Source organism: Panicum virgatum, chromosome 8N, assembly GCF_016808335.1.
Source record: "Panicum virgatum strain AP13 chromosome 8N, P.virgatum_v5, whole genome shotgun sequence".
In the NCBI taxonomy this organism is placed as follows: domain Eukaryota; kingdom Viridiplantae; phylum Streptophyta; class Magnoliopsida; order Poales; family Poaceae; genus Panicum; species Panicum virgatum.
In genome coordinates this window covers 3,177,224-3,194,943 of record NC_053152.1, presented here as the reverse complement: position 1 = coordinate 3,194,943, position 17,720 = coordinate 3,177,224, and the positions used below count along the sequence as shown (strand labels likewise).

At 44.4% G+C, this 17,720-nt stretch overlaps 3 protein-coding genes across 7 annotated transcripts; all 3 read right to left on the bottom strand.

The window, feature by feature from the left end:
• Positions 1 to 3,072: 3,072 nt before the first annotated feature.
• LOC120685420 (tubby-like F-box protein 13) lies at positions 3,073 to 6,668 on the bottom strand. The gene is made up of 5 exons (XM_039967342.1): positions 6,372 to 6,668; positions 4,900 to 5,337; positions 4,672 to 4,759; positions 4,240 to 4,378; positions 3,073 to 4,150 (listed from the first exon to the last, which is right to left on the bottom strand). Exons 2-5 carry the CDS (start codon positions 5,245 to 5,247, stop codon positions 3,397 to 3,399), a joined length of 1,329 nt encoding a protein of 442 aa, XP_039823276.1. The 5' UTR covers positions 5,248 to 5,337; positions 6,372 to 6,668; the 3' UTR covers positions 3,073 to 3,396.
• Positions 6,669 to 7,281: 613 nt separating this feature from the next.
• Positions 7,282 to 14,255, bottom strand: LOC120685391. 5 transcript variants are annotated; one of them, XM_039967276.1, is made up of 8 exons: positions 13,182 to 14,255; positions 13,056 to 13,086; positions 12,908 to 12,943; positions 12,728 to 12,811; positions 12,536 to 12,630; positions 12,331 to 12,439; positions 8,644 to 10,081; positions 7,282 to 7,630 (listed from the first exon to the last, which is right to left on the bottom strand). In XM_039967276.1, exon 7 carries the CDS (start codon positions 9,990 to 9,992, stop codon positions 8,682 to 8,684), a length of 1,311 nt encoding a protein of 436 aa, XP_039823210.1. In that variant the 5' UTR covers positions 9,993 to 10,081; positions 12,331 to 12,439; positions 12,536 to 12,630; positions 12,728 to 12,811; positions 12,908 to 12,943; positions 13,056 to 13,086; positions 13,182 to 14,255; the 3' UTR covers positions 7,282 to 7,630; positions 8,644 to 8,681. The 5 variants fall into 5 exon arrangements, with proteins under 5 accessions (XP_039823210.1, XP_039823213.1, XP_039823211.1 ...); XM_039967279.1 differs by lacking the exon at positions 12,908 to 12,943; XM_039967277.1 differs by having other exon boundaries at positions 12,908 to 14,255.
• A 159-nt stretch (positions 14,256 to 14,414) lies between these two features.
• On the bottom strand, positions 14,415 to 16,042 carry LOC120685392 (actin-7-like). The gene is made up of 4 exons (XM_039967282.1): positions 15,883 to 16,042; positions 15,427 to 15,800; positions 14,897 to 15,136; positions 14,415 to 14,787 (listed from the first exon to the last, which is right to left on the bottom strand). The coding sequence occupies exons 1-4, from the start codon at positions 15,974 to 15,976 to the stop codon at positions 14,722 to 14,724; spliced, it is 774 nt and encodes a 257-aa protein (XP_039823216.1). The 5' UTR covers positions 15,977 to 16,042; the 3' UTR covers positions 14,415 to 14,721.
• Between the last annotated feature and the right edge of the window lie 1,678 nt (positions 16,043 to 17,720).

The following is a 17,720-nucleotide window of genomic DNA, read 5'->3' as shown; positions in this document are numbered from 1 at the left end:
AGCCCCGATTTCGGTTGTGAGAGGTCTTGTGCTCACCTCACCGGAGTGGTGAAGAGCAACTCTAGTGGAATCGAGGTGTGGAGCGGTTCTTTGATTCAAGCCGGCTCAAGATCAAGAGGTTCTTGATAGAGGAGTGGTTGATTCTTGTAATCCACCTCAACGTGGATTAGGGGTGACCGGCAAGTCATCGACACCACGAGATAAATTCTTGTGTCAAGCTTGGTTACTTCTCTTGCTCACTTTAATTCTTGTTTTTACTTTAAGCAATTTACCTTACTAGAGCTTGATTTGTATCTTGTCACCCTAGGTTGCAAACCCATCTAGAGGTAGTAATAACATGACATAGGGTTTTCCTTTGTTACTAATTAAATTTCTCTAGTGTTGTTGGTTTTAGATTTTAAACCGCCTATTCACCCCCCTCTAGTCGGTGTTCTTGATCCTAGAGGAGCCCGCCAGAAGAGCGGCGCCGGGGGTGCGCGATGCCTGGCAAGGAACGGCACGGGGTTGGGGCCGCTGGGTTTGGGGGTCCCGGTGGGAGTCTGGCGGCTGGGAGTTGGGAGCTGGGATGGGAGTGGATGGAAACAAGAAACCCAGAAGCTCTTTTATATGGAGATGTAACTGGACCCATATGTCTGCGGATTTGTGGGTTTGCGGGTTCGAATATCAAATTTTAAATCTGTTAGTAAATACCCGTTGGGTTTGAAGTTGTACCGGCGTCTGTGCCCACGGGTACAAACCCAGACCCGAATCCGCGCCCAACGAATTCGGTATCCGCAGATTTGCGGGTATTTTTTTTTTACCCGTTGCCATCTTGATCGATGGACATAGACTGTACGTGCAGTGACTTGTCGGGGAAGGCAGCGGACAAAGCCGCCGTCGCTAACGTCCAACGGACAGCCGTCCACCGCTCCACTTGTCGCTTGTCCCCTCCGCGAGCGCTGTGGACTGTGCCCGATGACGTGGACACGGGGGGTCGATTCCAGAGTTTCAGACCCCTGCAGCGTGCTCCATTCGTGGAGAGCTGCACGTTCTGGAAACAGTTGACAGGCAGCGTGCAGCTCAATCACCACGGGATTTGTATGCAGAACAATATTACTAACAATTACTTGCATTTAATTCCGTCTAGGTACTAATTCAAAATATTGGTGTTTGCACTTGGCAGATTTCTTGCATGGAGAATGCCCTCATCTAACCGGAAAGAATCAAAACAATTCAAGAATCAATCTGTGGATTCCTCCTAGATGAGGTCATAAATCCAACTGGAGAATTTTACGCGAATCCTAGGATAAGTGTGGGTCGACGGATCCGAATAAGGACATCAGTGATGATGAGGCGCCTAAAGACCTTTAGTATCTTGTAAAAATTTGTCGGACAAAACTTATGTTCACGACGACTTGTAAATATATTATGAATCCCGAGTTTATTATTAACATATTTATATTAGAAGTACATATAATATTTCAAATTTATGTAATTATAATAAAGATATTCAATTATATGCTAGATACGAATATATACGAATACGTAGACGTGCTAGAATGTGAATACGCAGACATACACGAATACGAATACGCAAATATATACGAATACGAATTAATTAAAACCTAAAAAATAGAAAAGCAGAAAAAGAAAAAAAACATTTAAGTACTAAGTGACGGTCCACTTAGTACCGACAAGATGGTACCGGACAGCCGCCCGGTACTTATGCGCTGTTTTCTAGCAGTGGTCCGACACCGACGGCCACCGCGAATGGATCGTTTGCTTGGGAATCAAGAATGCAAGGCGCGCATACACACACTGCATCTGCATGCTTCGACGGAGGAACGCTAGCCAAGAACTGAATCGCCCCTCTTTTCCAAGTGGACGCCTCGCTCCGTAGTACATCCATGATCCAGCCATCGGGATGACCTGAGCTGACGGCCTGACGGAGACCCCTGCTTCCACTAGCAAGTAGCATCCTTCGTTTCTTGCGCAGCAGGAACTTGAGATTCGGCCCACCGGGGTCTCTCCCGATGGAGCATGGCATCGGAGCATGCATCATGATCCGGCTGACGCTTCAGTCAGGTTCGTTTCGTTCGTTCCCCGATCAGCAAGCCAATAATCTGCAACACATGCTAGGAGGATTCGCTTTGATGTAGCCAGCCATGTCCATGTGTGTTGAGAACGCACAAGTTTCACTTCACTCGACCCGACAAAATTCGGGTAAATTGCTGCTAGCTTCTTTTTGGTGGAATTGCTGCTATCTTCGGCGAAACAAAATCTCTGCTTTCAACCCATTTCAAAACAAAAGGTATGGGGCACTCGGTTCTCCTCCATCCCATCCATCCGATCCGACCCCCATCCTTTTCAGTTTTGCCTTCTCCGCACGCAAACAAGATGAGCGAGTGTTCGTATATCGCACCCCGTCGCTGTCAGCTCACCAAACCTTAGAACGCCTCTGCGTCTAGAAATGAGGTCCCTTTCGGATCTCTCTCTCTCTCTCTCTCTCTCTCTCTCTGGACATTTCGCTAATCGCTAGTGCCTGCAGCTGAAAGTCAACTTATCTGCATCGTTTCCTTTTATTTACTCGCTTCGCGGAAAGGCCGCGTCCGTAACTAAAGACCTCATCGCTTGGATGGAAGCAAACAAATCACGCCTGATCTCACTCAGACTCTCACCACTGATGCTGACAGCACTGGCAGCAAATACAAATAGTCAGACCCAAAATCATCCAGATTGGAATCCACTAGCAGGATAAATTGGCTCTTTGGTTGCATTCTAAAATTCCTAGAATGTGTCTTCTAGGCTGCGCGTGAAATGCTAAATGAAGTCTACCTCCTCAGGGATGAGTGTAATTTTTCGCGACGAATCTAATGACGGTAATTAATCCATAAATTGCTATATTGATACTACAATAACCATCCTCTAATCATTTTGTCAAAAACCTCATTTTGTCAAAAACCTCATTAGATTCTTTAAAGTTCCTAACGCAGGGATTCTAGAGTTAGTTTTATAAACTGGCTTTGCTTGACATCGTAATTAACGGTCTAAGCCCATTCTAGGAACTTCTAAAGAGTAACCAAACAGGGTGACTGTCTCTGTTAATACCGGCCTGATGAACAATCCAGTGAAGAACGCAAGAATCATCCGAATACGCATACAGAGTTATTGTTACAGGGAAGGGAAACTACACAACTGAAAAAAAAAGGGAATGCAGTACGACATGCTACGGCAGCAGCTACAGATTATCAGAAGGGTGTTCAGCTGAAAGAGCCCCATGCATTTCTGGGGCTGTTTCTGCGTTAATAGGGCAGCACAACCTGGAGTAGAATGGTACCCCCAGATATACTTGGGGGCAGTCAGCTACTTTGATCTCCGATAAGCACCGGTGGGCGATGCTCATGCAACTGGCAGATTTTATTCGCATGCCAGCTTGGTGTCGAAGCTGCTCAGGCAGATGGCGAAGGCCTGGAATGCTGACAGCGGGTAGCGGTAGTCCATGGCGAACATGTCCTTGGCAACCTTCCCGAACTGAAGTATGACCTTGTCTTGGTCCGGTGGAGGCGCTGGGGCTGGCTGGGACGGCGTGGGGGCTCCCGCGGCAGGTTGTGTCGCAGCCACCAGCTGAAAGTTCTTGACTGAAGCAACCGTGACCCGACCACGGAAGTTGAGGCACCAGCACTGAAGCTGCTCGTGCCATCTTGGAGCCTTGTTGCGGAGGACCAAAGGCCTGTCGTTGCACTCTTCATCGTCGAACAGTGTTCGGCCTTCAGTCCCTAGGCCTAAGCCTGCTGCAACATCAGATAACCGAGCACTGCTGAAATGCATAGAGTGGTCCATAACGGATGATTTTGACAAGGAGACACTGCTGAAGGATCCGCCAGGAGAGTGGGTGACGATGCTATCAGGCTGGCAAGGGACACTTCCACCAGCCTCAAGGCATGAGGCTGGTATGGAGTGCATTACACAGTTCATCCGCCTTGGACCTCGAGTTCCCAAGACATTCAGCTCGTATGAGACTTGTGCTATGCTGTACCTGCTGCAAGAAACCTTTGCCAATGCCCTCTTGGAGTAGAATCTCTGGCTTGTCTTCCCTGACTGTGTAGCACTTGCTGCATTGTATGGCGGCTGAGTATCATAGATTACAAACTTTGTGCCAAGGAAATTTGACCTAAAGTTCAAAAAATAAACATGAGTCAGATTAAAGCACTGCCAGTTCTGAAAATAAGATAACGTTTATTCAAGCTAGTACAGTAGTACCTCAATTTCCCAATGTATGTGTTGGTATTGGTAGACCTAGAAACATTGCCAGAATTCATTGATATTATATATTCTGTACATGTTGCACGGCAGTTTCTTTTTGCTGACAGAAGGAATTTGCCATTTTCGACAAGCACAGCTGTGGAGATGAACATTCATAACATGTCAAATAGCAATACTGGTAATAAAATAATACAAGTAGATGAGCAAGAAAAACTAGTATTTTGCGACTCTTTTTTATATTCTGACAACTACAAACCCTGGTGGATACAAAAGCTAAGCAATCAATTAGTTCAGAACATGCTGGAAGGATCACACAGCTAAGAATAAAAAGGTGACGTCCTAATCTAAGATTGATCAGTTGACAGAACATATAATGTATGTGCATCCTACTACTATTGCTTACTACAAGTTTACAACATATAATCTTACTTGAGCTAAGACAAAGGTACAGGTAGTAGATCTGTGTAGATTTATCCCTCTTAATGAAACACTGTATAGTTCCATCTCGAGGCCCAGGCTGTACAAAGAAGAGGAACAACAGGAGCTTATTAGTTTATCCAAACATAAGTGGCATAATACTGTTGAACAAGGAAAATTGATATTGCCAAAGAACATGAACAAATAGAGAAAAAGTTAATAACACAAGTGGATCATTACCTGTTTCAGAGAAACAGGAAAAGTGATCTTCCCAGAAAACTCTGGGTTCTTGACAATCTCTCTACACATCTCTCTCCATGTTCTGCAGACAGATGCACAAACAACTACATTCTTCCTAGAAGGCCATGTATCCTCACTCGCCTCCAACCTCTCAATCACATCTCGAAGTAATTCAGGAGGCAAGCTAGCCCAGCAGCTGGTCTGTACCACAGGCACTGGGTCGTGCAGCTCATGGACCGCGCCATGAGATTTCCCTCTGCGATGACCCAGAAGCCTGACCTCGAATCCCCTCTTAGATAAGCTCCCGAAGCCATCCCTTACATCGCGCACAATGCTACGAAATGACATCTACTCCAAAAAGGAAAGAGCACTGCCGAAGTACCAAAAAAGGGGGCTCCTAGAGATGGACAAGCATCTCTCTTAGCTGAATATAAAGACCTGCAAGATGTATTAGTCTGTTAGTAACAATTTATTGCGATTCCCTCTGGAGAGAAACATGTGGTCAGCCATGTCCTTTTCCTACATCTAGCAACCTACCTCCATGTAAGATTAAATTAAAAAAGTAACCCCCCATATGTAGTAAATGGACAGTATGCCATACAAAGCAAGCACAATGTCAATTTCAACACATCCGCTAGACAAAGATTGTTTCTACTATTAGCAACCAGATTTTACTGACATGGTGATCAAACCAGCATAAAGCTCGGGTGCACTAATTCTATGACAGCCTATCATCAAGGGAAAAATCCTCAAGTTGAGGTCAGGTCACCACCAATAAAGAACAAACATGTACCTTCCCCTAGTATGGCCACCAGCCCACCAACCTCAATTTACTAAACTGTACCATCCTAAAATCAACGAGACTTGAGTACAGTTAGTTGGGTTGGTTGGATGGACACTCGATTTGGTCAGGATCCCACTGCAACATGTTAACTTCCACTAGTAACCACTACACACAAAAAGAAAAGAGACAATACAGTACAACAATAGCAGAAGCATATGCATCACATGTTAACATAAGCAATAATGCTCATATGAAACCAAATATAACTGGTGCCAGGGATTGTTGCATTAAGAGAAGCAAATCAGATGCAGCCCAGCAGGCGCACGAAAATGAGCACAGTCACAAATTATTTAACAGAACGGTGGAGCAGCATTTGTTCCACCGCATACGACGATGGTTGCCCCCCCCCCCCCCCCCCCCAAAATGAGTAGAAAAACCATCTCTAGCAGCCAAATCCTGCGAAAGTCAACTACGGGAACAGTCGAAAGCGCCTGCCTTTGACACCAATCCCACAAAATCTCCTCCTAAAAAACGAGCCCGTCTCCATCAAATCCACCACACCCGGCGGAATCAGCAGGAGGAACGGCCTAGAAGCCTCTCCTTTCCGCACGAACCAAACCGAAAACGCTCAAGAACGACAGCCCCAAAGAATCGCCGGGGCAGGAGCACGGATCCGCGCGGCACGCACCTCGGGGCCTCGAGCTGACGACTGCGGGGACGGCGCGGCGGGAGCCTGGGCCCGGGCCGAGCCCGAGCTGCGCTAGGCCGCCGGGCCGGACTCGGTGGGCGCCATCCGGATCGGAGGAGCGGGCGAGGGAGGGCGCGGCACGAGGACGGAGGGGGGTGGCAGGAACGGAGAGCCCGAGTGAGTGGTGGTGGCCTGGTGGGATTGGGAGAGGTCGGGCAGGGGAAGCCAAGCCAAGGCCCAGGGAAGTGAAGAACAAAGCCGCGGTGGCGGGCGGGGACACGGGCCCGTGTGCGCCTAGCGGATGCGCCGCTGCGTGGGCTGCGTGCCTGCGTTAGCCTGTCCTCCCGTGCCGTGCCGTGCCGTGCCGTGCTCTCCCGTTACGGGCGACGGAACGGGACGGGACACGTGCCGGTAAGCTCACTAGCTTCGCTGGCGCATTTAGCCGTTGGCTGGCTCGGATGAGAGCATGTATTATGACTGACTGAGAACCGGCGAAATGCCGACGTGAGAAAGAGAGAATGTATGAGAGAAGGTAGCGGGCGACGAGCGAGACGGCGGCATTCGGGCGGGCGGATGAGCTATTTCGGCCAACCAGCGCCGCTCCCTCCGTTGGTAATTGGCTGGTATCGGTTTCATCAAATAAACAAAGCCAAAACTGCTAGAAAAGGCTGCAGCATCCAGCTGAGCTGGAACTTGCTTTCGCCGGCAAGCGGGCGCCCTTACAAGCCCTGCTCTGAGCTTCGATGTTGTACTGAACAATTCAGTTCGTCTGTACAAGCAACGCCTTTACAACTACTGAGAAGTCGAGTGTTTTCCTAATTTGCAGAGTTTGGGCTGCAAATGCGATCTCGAAGACATGATGAGTATTCTGTATCTAGTAATTGTAGAACATCTCTGAGACAACTAGCACTTAAATTCACATAGAAGGAAGTATTCCTCCCCATTTTCTCCATTCTTGACTCTCAAATTTGTTCCCTGCTGAACCTGTTGCAGCTGCTTCACACCTTGACATAAATGCTGAAGAAAAGAAATACTACGAAATTTTTCTGGTAACAGCCTTACACACAAAGCACATCAAGCCCAATACTGCTAATGCCCAAGAAGCGAAAGTTACAAGCAGGAGGGCCCAACCAGTACATCACAAAGAACCAAGTCATACGCACAGAAACGATTATCAGAGTCTACTTCAATCCAGCACCTTTAGTCCTTTACCTCTTCCAAAAGCACATCTTCATTCTGAATCGAAAGCCATCTGGGACCTGAAACAATCAAAACAGAACGACCAACTCATCATCAAAGTACAGGACAACCAGTGCAGGCTCAACAAAATAATAAGCAGTGAATCATCAATTTCCAGAAAAAGGTACCTTCGACAACAAGCTTAGAATTAATTAATCACTAACCACATCAATTAAAGTGTTACACCTACAAATCTCTCGTGCTTCCAGTACTAGAACAAGCATCAACAACCTCGGGTCATAATAAAGCACTCAGCTACGGGACATTTTTGCCAATCAAATTAAGATCATGTTGCTAGTTCTCAAGAATTTTAACCCACAACTCAATCACACAAGTAGATGAGGCCCACATAGATTTCTGATGTTAAGCTGCATCACATAAGATAAACACCCACTATGCCTCGTGTCTACAAGTGCTCCAACATATCACAGGGAACTATAGAGTTCCCAAACTGACTAATAGAATTGTTGAAGCTTAAATGATATCAAACTGGAAGTTGCCGAAAGTGGCAAAGGATGCTCGATCATCCAAATGACTAGCCCATATAGTGACCACAAGAATTGTGGAATCAGGGTAGCGTCATCATTAATGGCAGAACTCTTCCCTTTTTACATGCAAATACTCTGTAACTCCCATTATCCATCCCTTGAACAGTATACATGACTGACAAAGAGTGTAATTAGTCAAATACAATAAATGCAGCTGCTTGCAAGTTGATGAACAACCCAACACTTTTCTTATATGCAAATCCTACATAAGTAGAAACATCTCAGAGATAACCAAGCTTAGTTACTATTATACTGTACAAACTACAAGGGTTTTTTTTTTGTTCTCTCCAAATGTGAAACAATGTGTGTTTTTGCAACATATAGATAAATTTAAGGTTATATCAATAGGATACACAACCAGTACATGAGTTCTATATCAAACAACAGTAGCAACTTAAACACTTTCACAGGGGAAAATATCTAAAGAGAAGATGCTCAAGGTGATGAATTTTTCTAAAGCTAATATAGTTTGAGATGTCACTTACTAGTTTAACACAGAATCGAAGCGTTGATCAACCAAAGATCATGCATTATTATTCTCCTGGCCTTTTAGCTTAAGCTCTAATTCTAGAGCCTTCTGTCTTAGCTCATTTTCCAAGCGTTTATTTTCAATCATCATTTGTTCATTCTCCATCTCCATTCTTTCTATCTCCCTGTCTTTCTTCTTCCTGTATCGGTCCCACCTCAAACGGTGCTTTTTGAGTTCCAAATCTTTTTCTTCAATCTGCAAGAGACGCTTCTGAATCTCTAGTGTTTGTGAAGCCAAGTCCTGTCGCATCAAAGACCAGTTGGTTCCATCCGCGAAAGCCTTGTTGATATCCACTTTGATGGCATGGGGACTAGACGTCTCACTACCTTTATGAGAGCTTGAGGTGACTAAAGCTGCATCACCATGGCGTGGCCTTTTGTGCGTGGATGGCTCCCTCATGTTTGAGTGCACATGATGTTGCTCTTCATCATTCTCCTCATAATCAAAATCCACGCTTTGATCATCCTCATCATCATTTCCACTTGTATCCCTCCTAGGATCATGTTCATCTTTACTTCCAAGGGCAAGAAGTAGTGAATGCTGAAGTGCATGATCTTCAGGTAATTTCACACGGTTGTTATTATGGTAGGAACACATCTGCTCATAGAACAGGTGCTTTGAGCTAAGTATCTTCTTCGCATCTTCTTTCTTCTTATCAGAAAGATGATTCATGCTATCAAGAAGTGTTGGATTTGCCACAACATTGCAAGCAATACCCCTGCCAAGGATGTCTGTTAGCCTTTTGTATCTCTTGTTAAGGTCATTGAACTTATCCTCGCACTGCTGTGGTGACACATGGCATTCTCTCTCGCCCATGACCTTCGATATAGCCTTCCATTTTCCCTTCTTCTGCATTATTGTAAAATTCCTTCTACCACCACCTAAATCAGGACCATGATCATCTCCAATGTATGACACTGCTGTAATTAAAAGCTTTACCATTGTATCTGTCCACTTCACCCGATGCCACGGGGAGCCCTTCTTGCCGTTGCTACTAGGGGTATAGGTAGCATCTTCAGTCATATCATGTTCCTCATCATCACTCATGCTGTTCATTGAGTGTTGACTGTTGTGATGATGGTGCTTATCACACTTTCCATGTTCTTTGAATTGAAACCCAGGAAAGTCAACAGGCTCTGTAGCCCTGTTCGTAGTCATTGTGAAAGTCCCAGGCATCTGAGAGTTGTTGAAGATCTGTTTTCCTGAGTTTGGAGCATGGGTTTGCATAGAGTTGCCATGTAAGTCTAAACTGCCATAAGGAGCCCCTTGCATCATGCTTTCAGGTGGTACATTATTGCCTTCCATTTGCTCAAAAGGATCACTTGGAAACTTAACACTTCTTGTTAAAACGGATACAAGTGCCACAAAACTTCACAGAAATATCATGTTATCACCTGGGAAGCAATTCGAGATGAAATACTAAAATCAATGCCATGCATATTTCACATGTTTTAAGTGTGAAACCACATAGAACAGACAGAGTGCAAACTTTTAATCAAGATTACCTAAGATCAAAGGAAAATGTGGAACTTGAGGACTCAATTAACTACCATACTTTTGTAAACTGTACAATGGTATACAGACCGGGACCATTCAGCCCAACAATCTTCCTGATGGCATTGATGATATCATAAATTGTAGCCATTGAATTAATGGGGTGGCAATAATTGCCGAAATAACCAAACAAGTGCAGCAACATAAAAAAGGAAACATTGTAGGGAATGTATCGAGTAAAGTTATCAGATATGTAATCAAGCTTCCAGAGAGCCATTGTACCTAGGTTGTAGAAATTTTATGTTGGTCCAGTGATAAAGCCCCCCCCCCCCTCTCCCCCACTCTAACACTTGGGTTTTAGGGTCGGAGTGGCTAGAGGGGGTGGTCTAAGTTGGTACCAGAGCCAGGTCCCGGGTTCGAAACCCACCGGCCACGCATTTCTTCCGCTGCGCGATTTCCCCTGCGGGGTTCGCTGAGACCAGCAGCCAGCAGCCAGCAGCCACAGGCGCGGCGCGGCGCACTCGCCGTAGGGGGAATGTTGGTCCAGTGATAAAGCCCCCCCTCTCCCCCACTCTAACACCTGGGTTTTAGGGTCGGAGTGGCTAGAGGGGGTGGTCTAAGTTTTTATACAAATTAGTGCGACTGCAGCTAATTAGTAGAAGAAGAAAAAATGAAATTCTGCAGCCTTTGTCATGCTTCAGCGGTAGGTTTACTGAAAGTAAACTGGAAGTCACTGCTGTAGTGGCAAGTTGGTAGGCGTCTAAACAAGAACATGCACTGGGGGTACTGCTCTGTTCATCACCCTAGGAACCAAGCATCAAATTTACAACGGAAAAAATTCGGCCAGGATTGGGATAAGCGAAAACTTCCATACTAATACAAAGATCAGCCAAATCAACTAATAATTGGTAGCTAGTGGTAGCATAGCCTTTTTCATGCTTCAGCAGTGGGTTTACTGATAACAAGCTGGAACTTGATGCCTAAATGGTTACTTGGGTAGCCATACAAAGGAGAACATGCAAGGGAACTGCTCTTGCCCTTTCCACAGACAGAGCTGTCTATATCTAATGGTTGTAGGATATCACTAAGACAGCAAGCATCAAATTCACATTGCTAATATTCATACATGATTGGCCAATAAACAGGGAGAAATTGAGCTAATAACAGAAATCCATTTCTTCGCCTATCCCCAAGAGATCACATACTGATATCATACTGAACCCAAAAGAACTAAGCTTCTGGGAAGCTTCAATCAAGGTGCAGAACAAACTTCATCACCTATCGATTTCCCCCAAGAAACGACAAGAAAGAATCTCCGCCGACGCAGTTCCTACAATCAAACAAAGTACAATGGAGCAAGAACCGCCCACAAAGGGCCTAATCCGTTCACGATCCCCCCCACTAGGAACCGCACATTGGCTGATTGGCCTAAACGCCATGGCAGAAAAGGACGGTAGCTAAATAGAAAGTTAGAAACACTCCACGTCAGGAAAGGCAACGGTGGGACGAGCTCACCGTTGGGGGCCGGCAAGCAAGGAGAGGAACCGAGGCAGCGCCATTGGATTGCCACTTGCACACCAGGCGTGTGTCTCCCTCCCTCACTCCTCCTTGGATTGGGAGGCCATTTCTTGGGACTGGTAGCCATAAGACTAGAAGGGCTAAGAGAACAATTAAACTAAACTTAAAGGCTGGAGCATGAACTGAAAGCGACGCGCTGTGCTGTGCACCACCGTGCCTCCTGACCGCTTTCTCCTTACATGTGGGGCTAGGAGCGTGGGGCGGGGTGTCTGTGTACTGGCGAGCGATGGCCGGTGGGGTAGGGTGGCACGGCACTCGTGGCGTGGGTTATTATTTTATTGTGGGTCCTGCAGTTTCTGTCCTAAGCAAATTGCATAGCTTAGGAAAAAATATTCCCATACGAAGCACGTTTGTGTAAGGAAAGCCGGGAGTGTTACCACCTCTTTAAATACTAATATATTAGCATGTTGTCAAATACGATAGCACCTAAATTGGTAAAAATTAATTTTAAAATATAAATAAATATATCATGCAAAGTTTGAGGTTAAAAAAATTGTAAAACAGAAAAAAAAAGATACATCAGCACTTTTTATCACAGGTTAAATTTCAGTGAAAGAAACTTCCTTTTTACCTTTAAATAACCAAACAAATTAAATCTAGTCGGGGTGTCAAGAGTAGCAGGAAGCCAATCAACGAAACGAATGAAGTGGATGAGACAGATTAGAGGCAAATTTGCAATCCTGCACAAGGACTGATTTTAACCATCATGATCTTGAAAATTGACAAGGGAGTAGCGTGAAAATTGGAATCCAGGGCAAAAAAATTGCCTTTTATACCTTTAAATAACCAAACAATTTAGATCTAGTCGAGGGTGTCAGGAGTAGCTGGAAGCCATTCAATGGAAAGACGGAGAAGAAGCAGATTTGCAATCCTGCACAAGAAAGAACTAGATTTTAACCATCGAGATCTTGGAAAAATGATAAGAAAGGAAATAAATAGAAATCCATGGCCAAAACCATTTTTTTTACCTTGAAACAACTAAATAACTCAGATCCAGTTGGTTTGCAACACAAAGAATAGATGGGAAGAGATGGAGAGGCAGATCTGCAATGCTATATAAAAAATGACTGATTTCAACCATCAGGGTCTTGAAAAATGACAAGAAAATGGAATAAATCAAAATCTAGGGAGGAATCTCTCTTTTTTACCTACAGATAACCAAACAACTTAGATCTACTCGGAGGCTTCATATTTGAGATAAAAAAAAGTGAGTGATTCCATGACTTTTGTTATGTTTTAGGGTTAAGCTATAGGGGAATCTAGGGAAAAATGAAAGATAAAGTACAAATCACTTACCTTCACACATGAATTCTTTGAGAAATCTCCTCTACAAAATAAAGAACATGGAAGAGAGGAGAGGTTATTGCCTATAGGGATTCGACGAGAAGGTTATCAAGGAGGAAGAAGAGAGGAGAGATTCACCTGAGCACCGATGAAAATGGCAAGTGAGTGAGTAGGAGCGGCGGCGGCGAGGATATATGGGCAACGGGTGGTGTGAAAGGAGGAGAGGGATAACCCTAATCTTCTTGCGTGCACGCGCCTTGCATTTTTCGCCTGCGTGCACGCGCTTTGCATTTTTCGCCCGCGTGCACGCTTACCCGTTCACCGCACTAGCTAGGTTTCGTAGAAACCTCAATTTTGCTTTCGCATTTTGGATGCAATTGAGGAAGGCCCTTTTGCACCCAAAGGGCTAGGCCCAAATACTAGCCTAGGAAAGCCAAAGTTGCATGGGGGTCTGACTCAAGGCTCAGATTTTGGCTCAATAAAATATTAAACTTGGTGGATGAAATTATAACCCGCTAACATCATCCTGCTCCTACTACAACTGTTTCTGATTTACCTATTCATGGTAGCTTAGAATCGACAATTACTATAGAAAGAAGTTCATGCAGAATGAACATCTGTCTTCTTTTATTAATATATAATTGCCCGTGTGGCATATAGCATGGTCATTTGATATATATGGACTAGTTTGTATCTGGAACAAAAAAAGGGTTTTTCATGCCTATCTACATTGTTTTCATCAGGTAAGTAAACCTAAAAGAACGGATAAATGATGGGAGATTCGACTACTGGTGCAAAGCCTATTCCAATCAGCGCATAACCACTGCACAAGCTACGGCTGCGAGGCAGCTGGAAATGGAAGAGCAGAAGCAGTAGCAAGAACAGCGCCAGCTGCCATGTCCACATGTTACCAAAAAAGTTACAATTAAAAGGTGTCGTTTGGAGCATCATAATCACTTTGTGTCTGCTGAAGGAAAGTTCTTTTCCTTTTTATAAGGACAGTACTGAAAGAAAGCAGGTATGGTCCCTCCAGCACAGCAGCAGTGCATGTTAGGGCACACACATAGAACTTTCTACACTCTGGTAGTACCTTCTACAGTACCATGGGAAATTCCATAGTCTTGCATTGGCCATGGCAACAAATACAATACCCCCAAGCGTGACAGTATGATATAACCAACAAAAGAGTTGCCATACTATTAATCAGGCATTCAATCATCAGTTCAAGAACCATCCACCACTCTGCATCGCTGACCCTGGGCCCTGGGGACTGACTAGCAGCCAAAGGTAATCCCAGGGAACTTATACCATCCATGAACTTCTAAGATCACAATGTACTAAGAAACCATTGGCACAAACAACAAAACCAAATGAGCTGCATATCTCTTAGATGGATGTGCAAAGAGAACCAATAATGTGGCTCACACAAGTACAGTCAAAATAGATTATCCTAGGTACTTGGATAACTTCCAACCTTTTTTGTTGTTTTCACCACTAGCAACAAACTTGGTATGGAAAGGAACTGGAGCAATGCATGCATTGTAGCGAGCCACAAAAGAATAAATCGACAACACTGCCTGCTCAAAGGCTGGCAGTCTCAAACACTGTAGCTTATATATGAAACAGAATTGATGAGAGGAACAGATACAGAGAATGAAGACGAAGAGGTCCCTTGAGCTTAGAAGCACTTACGGTGAACAATTGCTGGCCCCGACTCATCGTACTCCGCCTTCGAGATCCACATCTGTAGCATAAATACCAGAGCATATATTTAATACGAAGAACATAGCGAATATACTGATAAGTTGCAATATTTGCCATAGCAACTCGAATATGAAAGGTGTAAGTTTAACCTGTTGAAAGGTGCTAAGGGAGGCAAGGATGGACCCTCCTATCCAGACACTGTATTTCCTCTCAGGCGGTGCCACCACCTTAATTTTCATGCTGCTCGGTGCAAGGGCAGTGATCTCCTTGCTCATACGGTCTGCAATACCAGGGAACATGGTTGTGCCACCACTGAGCACAATGTTACCATACAAGTCCTTCCTGATATCCACATCACACTTCATGATGGAGTTGTATGTGGTCTCATGCAGTGGCGGAACCAGGATTGAGTTGAACCCCGGGCCGAGTTTTAAATATAGTTGTGACAAAAACCAGACGTCGGCAAACTCATAGTTCAAAAGATACACGAGAACATAATGGAAGTTCAAAAGATACACGAGAACATAATGGAAAGATAGAAAATATACAACAAGTGTCATCGCGAAGTAGTATATTTATCTTCTTCAGCAATTTTTTAGGGTTCTTCAGTAATTTTTTGGGCCGAACCCCGGGCCATGGCACGGGTGGCCCGGGGTGTACATCCGCCACTGGTCTCATGGATGCCAGGAGCTTCCATACCAATGAAGGAAGGCTGGAAGAGGACCTCGGGGCATCTGAATCTCTCTGCACCGATAGTGATCACCTGCCCATCAGGCAGCTCATAGCTCTTCTCCACAGATGAGCTGCTCTTGGCATTCTCCAGCTCCGGCTCGTAGTCAAGAGCCACATATGCGAGCTTTTCCTTAATATCCCTTACAATTTCGCGTTCAGCAGTGGTGGTGAAGGAGTAACCTCTCTCAGTGAGGATCTTCATCAGGCTGTCAGTCAGGTCACGCCCAGCAAGATCAAGACGTAGGATGGCATGAGGTAGGGCATAACCTTCATAGATTGGCACAGTGTGGCTTACACCATCACCAGAGTCCAGCACAATACCTGAAAGAAGAGCGATTCATAACTAATAAGATGGAAAAAGTGTGCATAATGAATTTGGACAATCATGTAAATAGATTATTACCAGTTGTACGTCCACTGGCGTACAGGGAAAGCACAGCCTGGATGGCAACATACATTGCGGGAACATTGAAGGTCTCAAACATGATTTGGGTCATCTTCTCCCTGTTAGCCTTGGGGTTGAGTGGGGCTTCAGTCAGCAGCACAGGGTGCTCCTCGGGTAACCATTTTACTCCCTCCGGCTGCAATGCATGTCGTTGTCTTACTTGAGCGTAAGGATTAAGTAAAGTAGATTAAATGACCTTTATGTCTTCATAATAGTGAAATATGACCATTTTATTAATTTTATTTACGAGAGTTGTGCCATTTGCTATGAAAGGGCTCAAAGAGTGAAAAAATAGATATAATTTATAGAAGGGAAAAGTCTGAATTACACCTTTGAACTATCACAAAAGTATGATTTTCAAACTTCAACTACAAAATTGGATATTATAAGTCATCCAACTATCAAAATCAGACAAATTTAACCCTTGGGCTGATTTCCAAGGTGGTTTTGTATTTTTCAAAAAAATTCTAGTTAGATCTAAAAAATAAAAATTAATTCATTTTAAATCAGATAAATTTGAAACTAGTACCAAAATTTTTCTAAAAATTTAGCCTATCTATGATGGCTCTATTTGGATCTTGGTTATTTAAGAAACATAGACATAACTACAAGCAACCAAATATTATAAAAATAAAAAAATTGGATCTAAAGAACTGAAAAGTATCATGCCAATATATAGTTTACATTTTTAGAAAACTTTTGATATCCATTTTTTATTTTTTGTATTTAAAATGAATTACTTATGAATTTTTTAGTTTAAAGTTAAATATTTTAATTTTCACAAAATAGAAAATCACCTTTAAACCCACCCAAAGGCCCAAATTTTCCCCGCTTGGATAGTTGGATGGTCTTCGTTATCCGGTTTTGTAGTTGAAGGTTAAAAATTAAATTTTTATGATAGTTCGAGGATGTAAACTGGACTTTTCCTTTTATAGAATGACTTACATTCGGGGGAAAGCTGGGAAATAAAACTAAAGGGACCTTCATTTGCACTGATAGAGAGGGAGTAGCCTTTTACTCTGAATCTTGTAGCTAAGATCCTACTTACATGGTGTCTCATTGAAATAATGATGATATACAAAACCTGCAAGAGCAATTTTGTTTGCAATTTTCAGGGATGTGCAAACAAGTCATACATAACCAGCTCATGCCATCATTCCTTCAGCTAAAAGCAACAAGTGGTCCATGGTGAAAATTGTAAATAAACAATAGAAAGGGGAAATCAAGGAAGTGGGAGCTCAGGAATCAGTTGTCCTTGAGATCAATCACCCAAAGGATAAAGACGGGACCGCAAGGGAATAAGAACACCCGGCAAGGGCCGAATCAGGAAAAGGCAGGCGCCTGCGTGGACCTTCCGGTGGGCCACGTGAGCCGTCGGATCGATCTTGACGGTGGGCCCATTTGTGCCCGTCAGCCCAAGTGCCCAGCCTGGGCCGCCTTTGAAGAGGCGAATCGCACTGGAACTGGAACCTCTCTTCACACTTTCTTCTCTCTCTTTTTTTTATAAAAAAAAGTAAACAAACAACATCTTGCAATCCAGCTGCAGCAGTTTGAATGCGATTTGAATTCAGCATTGTTTTCGTTAAACCTAGATCAGCAGCATTTCATCACATCGCGTTCACCATGGTTGCACACGTTTATATAAAACTCAAAGGAGGACCTGCCGGGCGACGATCATCAATACCAAGCGGTCCTCAGGTCACGGCGGCGCACCAGCGAAGAACAGCTGCTCCCCGCGCTTCGCTGGCATGGCATCCGGCCGGTCTGATGCGATCTCGGGCTGATAGTTTCCAGCA

Excerpts from the sequence above, each read along its gene's own strand:
- LOC120685420 (XM_039967342.1), bottom strand. The coding sequence starts at position 5,247 with ATGTCATTTCGTAGCATTGTGCGCGATGTAAGGGATGGCTTCGGGAGC. Across the intron at positions 4,760-4,899 it reads TTCCTGTTTCTCTGAAACAG|CCTGGGCCTCGAGATGGAAC; the intron begins GTAATGATCCAC and ends TTCTTTGTACAG. Across the intron at positions 4,379-4,671 it reads GTACCTTTGTCTTAGCTCAA|CTGTGCTTGTCGAAAATGGC; the intron begins GTAAGATTATAT and ends TCATCTCCACAG.
- LOC120685391 (XM_039967280.1), bottom strand. The coding sequence starts at position 9,992 with ATGGAAGGCAATAATGTACCACCTGAAAGCATGATGCAAGGGGCTCCT.
- LOC120685392 (XM_039967282.1), bottom strand. The coding sequence starts at position 15,976 with ATGACCCAAATCATGTTTGAGACCTTCAATGTTCCCGCAATGTATGTT. Across the intron at positions 15,801-15,882 it reads CGCCAGTGGACGTACAACTG|GTATTGTGCTGGACTCTGGT; the intron begins GTAATAATCTAT and ends CTCTTCTTTCAG. Across the intron at positions 15,137-15,426 it reads GTATGGAAGCTCCTGGCATC|CATGAGACCACATACAACTC; the intron begins CATGAGACCAGT and ends GTTCCGCCACTG.